At 40.9% G+C, this 15,313-nt stretch overlaps 1 protein-coding gene across 4 annotated transcripts in view; it reads left to right on the plus strand.

The window, feature by feature from the left end:
* Positions 1 to 11,040, plus strand: part of PLCE1 (phospholipase C epsilon 1) — a 328,811-nt gene extending 317,771 nt beyond the window's left edge. For all 4 annotated transcript variants that reach the window (XM_044240131.1, XM_044240134.1, XM_044240133.1 and 1 more), the window contains 4 exons: positions 4,848 to 5,006; positions 6,709 to 6,924; positions 7,246 to 7,458; positions 10,136 to 11,040. In XM_044240131.1, coding sequence (XP_044096066.1) covers positions 4,848 to 5,006; positions 6,709 to 6,924; positions 7,246 to 7,434 — 564 coding nt within the window. In that variant the 3' untranslated portion in view covers positions 7,435 to 7,458; positions 10,136 to 11,040. The remainder of the gene's footprint in view (positions 1 to 4,847; positions 5,007 to 6,708; positions 6,925 to 7,245; positions 7,459 to 10,135) is intronic.
* The last annotated feature ends 4,273 nt before the right edge of the window (positions 11,041 to 15,313 follow it).

Below are 15,313 nucleotides of genomic sequence, written 5' to 3' on the forward strand. Positions count from 1 at the left end.
AAGCTGTCCTTTGTAAAAGAAAGGGAGCAAGAACTCAAAGGATTCCTTATGTACAGCATCAGCTGTACATAAGGAATCAGCTGGGTCCAGGATTTGATTTCATTGTGAACAGACATTGTTGTAAGCGTCACAGCACTGTGTCATGCTAGTCCCGTTGGTATTTTTACCTTTGGGGTTTCCTTGCCTGCCTCTTCATGCCTATTAAAGTTTTAGCTACTCGAAGATTCTGTGCTTCTAGGCAAAACAACAGTATTTCTTTGAAAATATTCTGTAACTTCACACAAAGCAAGAATAATCTCTCAGCCTCAGGCAGAATTAGTAAAAATTAACATTACATTCACTAACATTCCCCTGGTCGTTCCCACAAAGGAAACAATTCACTAATTGCATGTCAATCTACATTGGTTAACTCCTGTCTGAGTTTGTGAATGGAGCATTGATTTTTCTTTTTTATAAGAACCCACTAACTTCGTGCCATTTTCTAAAATGACCTATAAAGTCATTGCTTCACCACAGACAGCATGCCTCATGATACATCAATAATGAAGGAGTTGAGTCAGTTCAACCATTGATTAAACCAATATTTCCTGAGCACCTAATAGGAGCCAAGCCCTGTTCTGGGCACATGGTTGGCTCCTTTGGAGCATGTAATAGAGCTTGGTTGGTAAAATGCCTATCAAAGGTCCATGGTGTTGGGATACAGTGGAGATGAGAAAGAGCCAGTTTTCAGCATCATGTGCTACATTTTCACTGTGTACTGAACTGTGGCCGTGGCCAAGAGCTCCAGCTCTTGGCTCCAGAGAGCTCCAGCATCTGCTCTGGGAAACCAGAGCCTCTGTCTTTCCTCCTAACCTTGCCTTAGACCATAAAAGGACACTTCATTTAGGCACAGAAATGTAATTGTCTCCCCAGCCTCCTCTCCCTATTGGACTTACACGTTGCAGAGACAGTTAACAAGCAGTTCTAGTAATTACAGCTTTATGAGAAAATATCAGAGGGCTTAGCTGGACTTCGGAAGCCATGATCAGTTTCTCTCTACATTCTTCCTTTTTATTTCCCATTGTCTTACCTCATTCTCCAGCTACCTATAAAAAAGTATCTAAGTGATTATGTCAACAAGTGAATTTTCAAACCATATAGTTGCACAATGATTTACAGTGTTTAAAGTTCTTACTTACTGCTTTTGAATGATCTCGTGACAGAATGGAAACCATTTCACACATAAGGAAATGGAGGTTCACAGAGGTTAAATTATGACAAGGTGAGACATAGAAAGAACTACATCTGTGGCTTTCCAGTCAGTGTTGTTGCCCCATCCTGTGCTCCCCAGGCTGGTGCTGAGCCAGCCCTCTGGGACACTGGTGCCCAGCACTGTGGAGACAGCAGGCGGCAGCAAGCAGGAGATAACATGGACTGGCCATTGAGTGTCATGCTGGGGAGGTTAGGAATGCCCATATGCAATTTAAAATGTGTATGAGGGCCACCTGGGTGGCTCAGTCGATTAAGTATCTGACTCTTGGTTTAAGCTCAGGTCATGATCTCAGGCTCCTGGGACCAAACCCCATGTGGGGCTCCATGCTGAGAACGGAGTCTGCTTGTCCCTCTCCCTCACCCTCTGCTCCTCCCACTTCGATCCTTCCCCCTCTAGCAATCTCTCTCTAAAATAAATAAATAAAATTTTTAAAATGCATATGAAAACAAGCTGTAGAGACCCCAGGAATAAATATTTCACAAGGGCTGGTGGAAGAGATGCATTTTGAAGAGTAAGGGGGATAAATTAGAAAGGAAGGCTAACAAGCATTTTTCTGAGGGGGAGAATATAGCAAGCTCTCCTATACAATGCCTTTGTGGGGAGGAGATTTTTTTTTTTTTTTAAGATTGATTATATTTATTTATTTATTTGAAAGAGAGAGTGAGCGAGAGAGAGAACACAAGCAGGGGGAGGAGCAGAGGGAGAGAGAGAAGCGGACTCGCCCCTGAGCCGGGAGCCCCATGTGGGGCTCAATTCCGGGACTCCAGGATCATGAACTGAGCTGAAGACAGAAACATAACCGACCGAGCCACTAAGCATGGGGAGATTTTTGAAATGACTGAACATGTGTCTGCTAAGAGAACAAATTACATTTAAGTGTTTAGGTAGATCTGGTGCATAGTGACACATAGTAAATATTTACTGACTGAATAAATGAATTCAGCAGTTATTGAATGCAAGCAGATACAAGCATAGTTGATAGATTTGGGCTATAAGTATTTCCATGTATTTCATTTTGTGGAACTAGTGAGATAAGTATGCAGATTGCCTATATATTGAAAGTCCCCAAACTGCCCTCCATGACCTCTGACCTCTGTCTGCCTGCCTGCCTGCTTTTTATAGTTTTCTTGTCTTCTGGGTTCTCAGGCTGTCAGGATCACATCTTCCTGTAAGTCAGTATGCCCTCCTGGGCTACCTGCCGGACTTGAAATCAGACAGACCTTGCTCTGCCACAAATTAGATGACCCTGTACAGCTCATTTAACTTATGTAAAACTCTGTGCCCTAATTTGTAAATCTGTAAGAGAAACTACTCTGCCTGATTGAAAAATATGGACATGAGACTCATGCCAAACATACAGACAATATGTAAAAAAATACTTAGTAAGCTATAAAGAGATACAAGTAAGGGCCATTGTTCTGGTGTAACCTGAGCCTTCTAATATGTGGGCAGAAAACTCTTTGGAAATAAATAAGTTCTGAGTGAGGCTCCAAGGAGCGTTCTTAAAAGTAATGCTTATTGCATAGTTATTGAGGTATTTTATGTGTCCATTAGAACCTTTTTTGTTTTTTTAATGCTTCTTGGCTTCCTGGTTTTCAAGATACGGATTATAAATTATGTCAGATGAATTACCACCTAGCCCCACTCTCCAACTGGTTAAATATATTATGATCAACATAGTGGCATATTACACAGCTAAATATCAAGGAATTGGACCTAAAATGAACACCACAATCTTTTAAGTGGGGACAAAAAAACAAGTTGAAAAACATTATATGGAGTTTATATAATAGAAATAGACAGTAACTCTCCCCTCCCCAACACCCATACGATAACAAACGAGGTCCAAAAACATCAGTCCTGAAAATTGTAGGAACCATGACTGCAAGATTAATGAAATGACTGGAGTGAGCCTGGGGGGCTGGTTGGCAAGAAGCTCCAGGAACCTATCCTTTCTGGTCGTGGCTGCAGTTTGGCGCCATCTGGTGGCGGTTATCCCTTCAGACTTCAATATTGCCAGGGACAATTCTGGGCCATACCGCTGGTTGGAACCTCCAGGAGAGTGGCAGTGATTCTTGGATTTTTCTGGTTAGTTAGCATCATTTCAGTGGCTTGGTCTGAGGAGATTAGGCCAGGAGACTGTTAGAGATCCAGGGACTTTCCTGCTAAATGCTCAGTTCCTGGGATAGAGCTGACCCTCCCCCTTCACAACACCCCCACCTTGCAGAAGAGAACTGTAAGCTACCTTTCATTTGAGAATGGCGCTAACAAAATCAGGAGCCATTCGATAATCATATTATACCTAAATTCACATAATTTCAGGGTTTCATTGTATATATTTGTTCACACAAAAATACATAGATCAATAGCAGATGTTTAGAAGCATATATAACCTAACAACAGTGGGGTTTTTTGTGGAGAAGAAGATGAGAGGGGAAAAAAAGCTGATGATGGGGAAAGTTTGACTTTTTATTGATATATTTCTTTTTTTTTTTTTTTTTAAAGATTTTATTTTATTTATTTGAGAGAGAGAGACAGTGAGAGAGAGAATGAGCGAGGAGAAGGTCAGAGAGCGAAGCAGACTCCCCATGGAGCTGGGAGCCTGATGTGGGACTCGATCCCGGGACTCCAGGATCACGCCCTGAGCCGGAGGCAGTCGTCCAACCAACTGCGCCACCCAAGCGTCCCTGATATATTTCTATACTCTTTAAAAATTTTAATAAGATTCTGGGACGCCTGGGTGGCTCAGTTGGTTGGACGACTGCCTTCGGCTCAGGTCATGATCCTGGAGTCCCGGGATCGAGTCCCACATCGGGCTCCCAGCTCCATGGGGAGTCTGCTTCTCTCTCTGACCTTCTCCTCGTTCATGCTCTCTCTCACTGTCTCTCTCTCAAATAAATAAATAAAATCTTTAAAAAAAATTTTTTAATAAGATTCATATATCTATAGATATATCTAAATATATATTTAATATATAGTTACATGAGTAAAATTTACTGAAAGCCGAGTCACCAAAAGCCAATTAACCTGATGACCAATTCTCAACACTTACTGAGAATTTTGTCGATATTCGTTGCAGTGTATCCTAACCTCCAGCCATCATGTCAGCCTTTTCACTGATGGCTCTGTCCATCCAGTCTGGCTGAGAGTCTGTTTGCATGTTTCATTGTTCAGATGTCTAGCGTTCCTTAATTGCCCAAGGCCTGTGTAGGGAATGAATGGGCTCTCTCTTAAATGTAATTCACGGTGTTTTTATTTGGCTTTTGGTCATTGGCAATATGGTATGTTGTCCTTTTACAAATCCATCTACAGTTGATTTGGACTCTGTAGTATATAGAGATCTACTGGCTCACTGTGAGCCAGACCTTATCAGTCTGTAAACATCATGCAGAAATACCTACATTACTTTCTTCCTCTCAGAAGACATGGATATCCTTGTAGAATCATTTATGAACTATTAACTAGTATATGAAATAGAAAGCTGAGAAATAGTTCCCACATTGCCCAGATACAGCTCACATTTTCGCTGGGTTTTTCTTTCTTTTTCTTCATCATCTTACCATTTACTCATACTTTCTTTCTTTTTCTAACATAGAACCTAGAAGAGAGAAGCATTATTCAAGATGACAAGGAGGTGATCTTGAGCTCAGAGGAGGAGAGTTTCTTTGTCCAAGTGCATGATGTTTCTCCAGAGCAACCTCGAACGGTCATCAAAGCACCCCGTGTCAGCACCGCACAGGATGTCATTCAGCAGGTGAAAGCCTCACCCTCGCTCGCCTCAAGTCTGCTCCTCACTGTAAATCACTGGCACAAATCAGACGTCAGCTCATTTTATGAATGAAGTTCTAGACCAATGGGTATCTGAAAAGGGAGATTGTGTCTCTAGGTTAGGACATACTAGTTCATTCCTTCAATAGACATTTGCCTGGGTATCTATCATGAGTCCCGCTTTCTGTGGAACTGTTGGGAAAAGATTTAGGAGGGGACGCCACAGAGGAGTAATTTCATTGTCCCAGAAATGCCTAAGCCAGTCACTGGTGACTGTTTCTGAGATTTTACAGAGGACATGCCGGAGGCCTTCTCTGGCCCTTTCCCTCTTTTAAGTCATGCTTCTTTGTGTACATGGTTTCAAAGGAATCTCCTTCCTTCAAGCCTTGTCATGGTTTGTGTTTATTAACTACCCATTTGAGAAGTGGTAGAGCATAATAGTTAACAACACAGACTCTACATTAAATTGCTCAGCTCAGGGGCACCTGGGTGGCTCAGTGGGTTAAGCCTCTGCCTTCGGCTTAAGGTCATGATCTCAGGGTCCTGGGATCAAGCCCCGCATCGGGCTCTCTGCTAAGCGGGGAGCCTGCTTCCTCCTCTCTCTCTGCCTGCCTCTCTGCCTACTTGTGATCTCTGTCTGTCAAATAAATAAATAAAATCCTTTTTTGTTAAAATAAATAAATAAATAATAAATTGCTGAGTTCAAATCCCGGCTGTCCTTCTTAGTGCCTCAGCTATGGTGTGCTGGTAAACTGGCTCTCTTAAGGAAAAAAAAAAAAGAAGAAGAAGAAGAAAAAGCCCAACTGGTTTTTAGTGTCGGCCAGTTTCTGTTGTGTGGAGAGTCCCACCACATCTGACCTCACTAGCCCAGTCCATTTGGCTCCAGCACACATTATTATATCCTATGTGGTAAGCTACTACCTCCACAATGCAAAGACTGTGTAATAGTCCTTTCCACACAGGGTTGTGGTGAAAATTAAGTCAGTAAATACACGTAAGATGTACAATGCCCAGCACCTTGTAAGCACTATTAGGTGCTATTTGCTGTCGCACGATGACATGGTTAATATTTGTCTCCTTCATAGAGTTTGAACTCCAAGAGAGCCCAGACCTATGTTTGCTTTTTTCACCTTTCTCTCCCCCAAAGCACAGTATCTGGGACACATACGGCCCTCACTAAGCATTTGATGAGCAAATAAATGCGTAAGTGAAAGACGATCTTGTACTAAATGAGGAGGGAGACCGGGTAAATTACTAAAATGCTTTCCACATCCAAAACCGTGATAGAGGGGCTGCCTAGGATCAGGGTTCTGTTCCTCCCGGTCTGTGTGACCTTCATGTCTATGAGCTTTGGTGCTCATAGACCCAGTCCACGTCCGTATTCTGTTACTCATTAGCTGTGCATTCTCTGGAGTCTGCTTAACCTCTGTATTGTTTCCTTGTCTGAAAATGGGGCCGTAATACCTACATCACGGTCTGCTGTGAAGCCCAATCAGGTAACATGGGAGAGCATGTTACAGGCAACAACTGTGCAAACATAAACTGAGGAATGGGACGATACAATCTGAGACAGATCCCCCCTCCTCTAAAAGTCTGTGACATCTTCCCACCTTCAGGTTTCCTTCAAAATGAATGCAAGTGTTGGAGATACTGTGTCTATATTCAGCGGACTATAACTTCTCTTTCAGACCTTATGCAAAGCCAAATATTCCTATAGCATCCTGAACAACCCCAACCCGAGTGACTATGTGCTTTTGGAAGAGGTGGTGAAAGATGCTACCAAGAAGTCTTCTACCCCGAAGTCCTCCCAGAGGGTTCTTTTGGATCAGGAGTGTGTGTTTCAAGCCCAGAGCAAGTGGAAAGGTGCAGGAAAATTCATCCTTAAGCTAAAGGAGCAGGTTCAGGTAAAGTTCAAAGTTCTTTTCCTCTCTCCACAAAGCATTTGATACTCATAACCACGTGGTAATCAAATCTGGGAACTTATGAAATCTAGGAGAAAGTTTCTGAGTCAAGGGTTTAGTAGGGAGAAAATGGTTTGGCTTCACTTTCACTGCATGAAAAGAAATGTACTCCCCACTGTGAGTAAGCAGTCTTGAGCGAGGACTCCCTCAGCACTTCTTCCCAAAGCTCTACCCACTAGAGAGGAAAAGGAAGGGGATAGTGTGGCAGATGATTGAGGATCCTGGCTTTCATCTTATACCCATGGAAGGTTCTTTTTTCCACAGGCATCCAGAGAAGACAAAAGAAAAGGCATTTCTTTTGCAAGTGAATTCAAGAAGTTCACCAAGTCAACTAAACAGCCCCGAGGACTCACATCACCTTCTCAGGCCTTGGCCTCAGAAAGTGTCCAAAGCAAGGAGGAGAAACCAGTGGGCAGCTTGCCCTCCAGTGACGCCATAGACTACCGACAATAACCGAGGCTGGCATGTTTTACCCAGGTAGACTGAGTTACTGCATCATTCTGAAATGGGGGCCCATTGTGTAAGGCATAGCAGGCCCAGAGGACGATGTCCCCTGAAGGCAGATGAGAATCGTACCTAAAAAATAGGAAAAGGGCTTTGAAGATCCATGTGCCTTCAGCATTTTAATTTTATTTTTTTTTAAGATTTTATTTATGTATTTAACAGAGAGAAAGATCACAAGTAGGCAGAGAGGCAGGCAGAGAGCGGGAAGCAGGCTCTCCACCGAGCAGAGAGCCCGATGCGGGGCTCAATCCCAGGACCCTGAGATCATGACCTGAGCTGAAGGCAGAGGCTTAACCCACTGAGCCACCCAGGCGTCCCATCAGCATCTTAATTTTAGACCAACTGGTTTTGTAGATAGCCTAACGAAGGTCCCAAGAAGACAACCAACTTGTTCAAACTACTACATCAGCCTTATTTTATCAGACCTGGAACTGCCTTAACCATTACTAATAAATATTCTCAAAGGACTACTATGGGTCATTTGGCTCTCATTCCTTTGGATTTTTAGTTTCATGCTGTTCATTTTGAGGTTTGATTTAGCCTCAATAACCTCATCACGGTCTGCCTCAATTAAAAAAATAAAAATCTGGCATTCAAAACTGCATAACAGCCTCTATCTGGAAACTGCAGTGAACTCAGACTTTGGTGGCCCACCCACCGCTTGGTATCCACAGAGTAAACTTCATTCCATCTTCAAACAAATTACATGGAACCCAACTTAAAAAAAAAAAAAAAAGTAAACCTAGTTGTTGTTGTTTTTTAATTTCTTAATGAACCACCCAGTGATTATTAAAGCCCACTCCTTACCTAAGCCATTGTCGTTCTAAAATTGAGAGACTGCTACCATGGTGAAAGCATTGCTGCTTACACTGTGGGGCTTCATCATCTGCCTTTATCATAATCAGGAATTTTTTTTAAAGATTTTATTTATTTATTTGACAGAGACCACAAGTAGACAGGGAAGCAGGCAGAGAGAGAAGAGGAAGCAGGCTCCCCGCTGAGCAGAAAGCCCAATGCGGGGCTCCATCCCAGGACCCCGGGATCATGACCTGAGCTGAAGGCAGAGGCTTTAACCCACTGAGCCACCCAGGTGCCCCATGATCAGGAATTTCTTATATAAAATTGTAGAAGCTCACGATTAAAGAATTCATTGATACCTTTCGGCAGGACCTAATCTGATTTTTAAGAGCACAAAAGAAGGCCCAATACACTGAGCCTATGTTTCTACATTTAAGGAGAAAACTCCTAAAATAATCAGTGCCCCGTACTACACATACAAAACTCCTCGAAAACAACAGATGGGACCAAATACAGGAAACGCCCTCCTTCAGACTACCGGCGTATCCAGCTACTCTGAGAGGTTCACAGATCCTTAGGTTCTGTATGTAAAGGCTCATCTGAAGGAACTCACAGAGCCAGAGCAGCAATCCACGTCGCACATCAGATAATAGTGACTGTGCACAGAACACTTCTCTTTAGGACTAAGCACCAGTATTGAGCCTCTCCAGTTTTTCAGAGAATGCTTCACCTTGGCAGTGGGTCTGTGAGCAGACACTGTTAAGGACAGTAATCAAAATTCAAAATATTTTCTCAGATCAAGAACTTAATATCAAGTGAATCCGAGATGTCAGGTTGTACATATCCCTCTACTCTGACCTCCATAGTGATAGTAGCATCACACTCCGCATGAACGGAGCCCTCCTCGTGCCGCAGGATTAAGGAAGTCTGTAGGAGAGCAACGCCACCAGATGTCTGACTCACAGAGAAGCTTACTACAAATGAGCATTATGGGGGTGAGGGGGGGAGTGGATTTAGAAGTATGCCTTGGGACTGTATTTTCCTAAAGCAAGCAGACATTCAGAATCATTCAGTTGACCCCAGCTTTGCTTAAAGTTGGGGAAGTTTTTCTTTAAAAGCAGCCATGGTTGGAACTATGGGAATATGACTCTCATGTTATAAACTTCTTTACAAACGGTGTCCTCAGAAAGGGATGCTTCTCAGAAGAGATTTCCTGTGCTCACAAGAAGGCAAGTTTAGTGTTTTCGAGAACATAAGGTTTCATGTTCTAAAACTTTTACTCCTGAAGTTTTCAGTTACCCCTTAATAATTTAAGAAATCCTAAACAATCATTTACCTTACTCCTCTCTGAAATGATGCAGAGTTGAAAGAATCCCACCTTTTAGAAAAGCTGAAGTTCATCTGATTGTGATTTTAAAAAACCTTCGAAAGGCTGTGGTGTTCCAGGCCAGAAACGGGCTCACGTTCCACCTCCAAGGAACACCACGTTGTGACACTCCAAGTTTGTTTGTTTGTTGGAAGATTTTATTTATTTATTTGTCAGAGAGAGCACAAGCAGGGGGACTGGCAGGCAGCTGGAGAAGCAGGGTCCTGCTGATCAGGGACCCAATGCAGGACTTGATCCCAGGACCCTGAGATCATGACCTGAACCGAAGGCAGAGGCTTTAACCCACTGAGCCACCCAGGCGTCCCAACACTGCAAGTTTATGGCCAAGACTCTCTCCTCTAAACCAGTCACCAGAATTATGGGTTTCTCTTTGTTGAACCACACTAAACCCTTGCTACTACACTGCCGATGTTGCTGCTCCTTCATTTTAAATATACTCACAAACCTATGTATACCACTTTACAGGTGAAGATCCTTTGGTAAGAAGTTGAAATCAAGAGTGAACACGGTGGAAACAAATATAATTTCCTTTACCTTCATCAGACTTAAACTGGAAACTGATGATTTCTGAACTGAAGACTTCTTCACACATGATGTGAGGTCCACGCTGAGGTCAAGCAAAATGGCATCTACCACCCAGTTTCCTGATGAATGCAGCCAAGCCCAGGAGGTGGCCATTTTATAAATGTCAGCAGTTGGAACACTGCTAAGCTTGCAGTAACGGATTTAGAACAAGGGTCAGCAAACTCTGTCCATAAAGGGCCAGACCGTAAGGATTTTAGGCTTTCTGGGTCCTTTGGTCTCCACTGCAGCCACTCAGCTCAGCTGGTAACAGTGCAAAAGCAGCCACAGACCATACAGATGTGAGTGTGGCTGTGTTCCAATAAAACCACTTACAGATGCTGAAATCGCAACTTCATGTATTTTCACGTCACTAATAACTCTCTTTTGGGTTTTTTTTTTTCTATCACTCAAAAACATAAAGAATATTCTTAGTTCAAGAGCCATGTAAAACCTGGTGGCAGGCTGGATTCGGCACAGAGCCATAGTCAGGTCATATTGCTGACCTGACTTAGAAAACTGGGAACAAGACCACAGAGGTCTGAAAACAAGGAAGCTAGTTCAGTCCTACACTTCACGGCTGACAATTGGAAACTTCGGGGCAAATGTAGATACATCGTGTAGGAGTCATTAAAGAGTAATTCGGTGTAGGTTCTGTATTATGCACCGTAGTGGACTCTTCTTTAGCATCTCTTTTTATGTAGAGAATGAGGCTGGGTTGTTTTTTGTTTTTTGTTTTTTTAAGTTTATTGCTTATGTATTCACAGATTATTCCACTTTTGGTTTTCACAAATTGAACTTAGAATGATGTATAAATTAATTACTGAGTTGTGACATCTTAACAAGAAATTTAACCATTTCTTAAAGCAAAAGTAGACTGAGCTGGTGTTCAAATTTATTTATTTTACAAGTTTTGTACTGACACTGTACTTATATATTTATTATACATAGCTTTCTTGATATCACTTACCGATTAAAAGCATTACTGGTTCTCACTTTTAAGACAAATCTAACAACAACAACAAAAAAATATATGCTCTGAATACATGGCATGGGCCAGAATTTCATGTTAAAAAAAAAAAAGTTTCATTTTCATTTCTGATTAACTGAAGAGCTATTGCTCCAAGTCATAACTGCCATTTAAGATAAATTATCTTTAAAATCTTGCTGTATAAAACTATCATGTAAGTATAAAGGATTCTTGTTATTCTTGGTATGAAGCAAATTATGACTTTTAAAATGTAATGTGTGTTCCTCTAAAGTAAAATCCAAATTTTACCTTTCTACCAATATTCAAATTTTTTCTTCAAATTATAAAGCACACGAAAAATCCTAACTTTTTCTTTGATAAATCTTTTTACCAATTATAAAAATGAATAAAACAGTCCCCAGTTCTTTGCATAGTCTAAAATCAGAAGTGTTAAAAATAAACCAGACAGCTTTCATGTTGTTATAAGTTCTTACTGACTGAAAGCCTTAATGCTACAGCCACCATTTGCTTGTCAACAGAATTCAAGCTATTCCAACTGAATGTAGTTTGCCCAGTGCTACAGGTTTCTTATCAAATCATCAATCTTTAAGAAATGCACAATGCTGACCCATTTAAAAAAATATTCCAGAAACACTTTATCATGCTATAAAACTGGCATCTTTTCCTCTGGTTTGGTTTATCCTATATTGAAAACTGAGGTACTGCCCATACTGGCTAAGAGTCAAAATGAAAACTGTGCAGAGTAAGGGGGTAAGAAGCAAGACTGGTCTCTAGGTTTAGCACTTGGCCTTGACTCTAAACTCAAGCCCCGCCCCACCCTACCATCTATAACAGCTGATTTGCCTGCAGGACAGAATCTGAAATTCCCTGAGACTATAGTGAGACTAGGTTTCACAAGTGAATGTATTGCCTATGTTGAACCCAACTTAGTTGTTCGTTCCATTTTGCGGTGAAAGCACGTGCTCCGTTGTATTGGAGTCTTCGGGACTTTCTGAAGGACACGTTGCTCAAAATGTAAAGCACCTGCTCTATTACAACTAACCTCTATTACAACTAACTGGCACAACTTGGTGTTTGTCAAATATATGAAATTTTTACTTGTATCTTCTCTGATCTAGCTACATTAGTATACCAAATGAAAGAAATTAAACTATTATTTAGAATAAATCAAAAATGGCCACCTCGACTCTACCCATTACCACTTCATACTTTCCAGACTACTGAAAATCTGGGTAGCAAACTTTTATCAGTAAAGTTGATATGGAAAAGAATCTAAATATGCAAACTAGGCTTATGACAAGATTTTGAGGAAAAATATTTTAACATGCTTTACCAAAAACAAAGGAGCATGAGTTCTGTTACTGTTAGGTGATGCCAACTTTACAGCATACGTGTAGCTGGTGAAGAAAGACTAAATAAGAATCCATCGTGGTCTGTGATGCTGAAGAAAGACTAACTTCCTCTGGGTCACCTGTTCATCTGGAACTGATTGTTTTGCAAAATAATGGAAGGTTGCCTGAGGTCGTCAAAGAATTGAGGGTAAGTTTGAGGGCAAATCTATAGGAAGTTAACAATACTGTTTAGGCAGAAAGTGCCCTCTTAAGGGAAATGCCTCTTTTCATATCATTCTATCCTTAGCAAGTAATAGTTACTTATAAATTCTCCAGTTGGGGATAAATGGGGGTTGCAACTCAACAAAAGTGAGTTACAGGTAATTTGTTTTTAAAATTAACTTTCATACAAAGGTCTCCCATCACAAGGGCCTGGGAAACACTGGAGGCTCACTAATGCAGAGCCTTCCCCACCAACCCCCCCCACCCACGTACTCCTTTCTCAAACTACATCTTCCCCTTCCTCTCTTCTCTTTCCCTATCCAGTAGCTTTGTATACCTGTCATCCTCTAGGGGCCTGGGAACCCACAGGCCTTGCGTAATTCTGACAAGTAACAGAGCTTGCATTCTGCCTGGTAGAACTGAATTAACTGCCACCACACCAAGAGAAGATTAGGATTCTTCTGGCTGGTGTCTGATCTCCAACTTGGCAGAGTGAGGCAGCCTACAGTCTACAGCCTACAGCTATCTAGATGGCTGCCTCAGACCCCTAACAGTTGCTTCTCTTATGTGAGCAGCAAAGTGAAAAGATGTGAATACCTAGACCCTCCAGCAAGTTATTAGAAAAGGAAGACCACCTCCTACACAAAGACAATTCTTCGGTCAGTATTCCCAGGGTCTGGTGTGCTGTTACCAATGTGTACGTTCTTAGCCATTTGAAGTGTCAAATTCCTAAAGGAATCTTTGGCTGATGGCTAAGGATTCTGACATGGAATGACCAAAATGTTCCTGAATCTCCATGAATTATGAATCTCCATGAATTATGAATCTCCATGAATTATGAATCTCCATTCATAATCATGAATCTCCATGATTACCAAGTTACTCATATACATCTCTTAGATCCCAAATAGACTATGCTCAAGCAGGTCTCTGAGACCTTTCCTAGGTCTCTGAACTTTGAACTAATTCACTCTGGCACTGAATTGGGTAATGTTGCATTTTCTAAAATGTTGTGTGAATGATCTTAGTATGCAAGACCATGGAAGACTGTGCTGTGTCTTACACCTGTTATTACCCCCACTTCACTTTCAAGTGCCTAGCACAGTGCTAAGCACACAGTAGGTGCTCGAGATAGTTGTCTAGTTAAAAAAATACATATTAATGGCTGTAGCTTGTTATAGCCTCAGGGTGTATGTGTGTAACTGACTAGTATATTTAGTTCTGAAAATGAAACTCATCAATATAGGCCATAGAAGTTTATGCACCAATAGATTTCATTCTCAAATTCATAGAGCATTCAAATGCTAGATGTATATTTTTATGGTCCCACTGTGATTCTCTATGTATGTAACTAGAAGGGTAAAAGCATAATACAAGTGTGAAATAGTTAATGAATTCCTACTTTAAAACTGATTTTCACCGACAGTTTCTGCTGCCAAAGTGAAATATAAATGTATTTGTATATGTTTGGAAAATAAATCGTTTGTGACATGTAATGGTCACCTGTGCTCTGATGGGGAAAGACCCTGTCGTCATCCAAACACTATTCATAACATTTCTGAACCCTGTTTTGTATCTAAAATGTGGATTAAAAGCAAATATTTATGTTAAATTGTACATTCTCCTTAAATAAGCCTAAAAAAACACGTTTTAAAATCACATATTAAGAATATGCTAAAAGATTAACATGCACTATTGAGCCTCATTAAACAGGAGTAATAAAGGAACTTTCTATTTTCATTTACATTGTGAGGGGGAAAAAAAGAGCTTTAAGCTCCAGACCAAAAGAATTGGCTTCTATAGTTTTGAAGACATAAGAGATCTATTTAGTTGGGACTGCTGTGTGTTTTTTTTAATTCTCGTATCATAAGAATAGGAAGCAAAAAAAAAAAAAAAAAACCAGCTGTTTTATTCAATTATTCACAGAGAATATTTATAACTGGTTGTTACAAAAACCTATTTCACATTCCTCGAATATGGCAGCAGCTTAGGTAAAATGCTGTTTTTTAATTATATTCATAAGAACAGGACCGTAACTGTACAAAGACAAAGATGACAAAGGAAAAAGAGGAGGAGAAGGAGGAGCAGGAGAAAGAGAAGTAAAAGAAGAAAAGCCCTTAAACAGGCACCATTTATCCTTAAAACAGAGTCAAGTCTTCAACTTGGTTTTTCCACCCAGGAGCAGTTCTTCCCCCATGACCCTCCAGAACGCAGCGGAAAATGAGAACCGTGAAGAGACTACAATCACATTTCAACCTTTTTTTGAAAGTAGCCATAATGAACACTCTCGTTCTCTTTTATAAAGATCACATCAGGTTACTAATTAAAGTGTATCATTCAGCCAGAGCCAATGAACCTGGTATCTAATTTCAAGCTATTTTTTGTTTTCTTAAAAAATCTTCCTGAAAATATACTCAAATACAGAATTTTTTTCATTTCCATCTTTGGTGTTACAATAAAAATACATTTATTTCATCTGAAGAGTAGCTGAATGATAAAAAGCAATCTCATGATCTTCATTTTTCTGCACTCTATGCC

This window comes from Neovison vison, chromosome 2 (assembly GCF_020171115.1).
Source record: "Neovison vison isolate M4711 chromosome 2, ASM_NN_V1, whole genome shotgun sequence".
NCBI lineage: Eukaryota > Metazoa > Chordata > Mammalia > Carnivora > Mustelidae > Neogale > Neogale vison.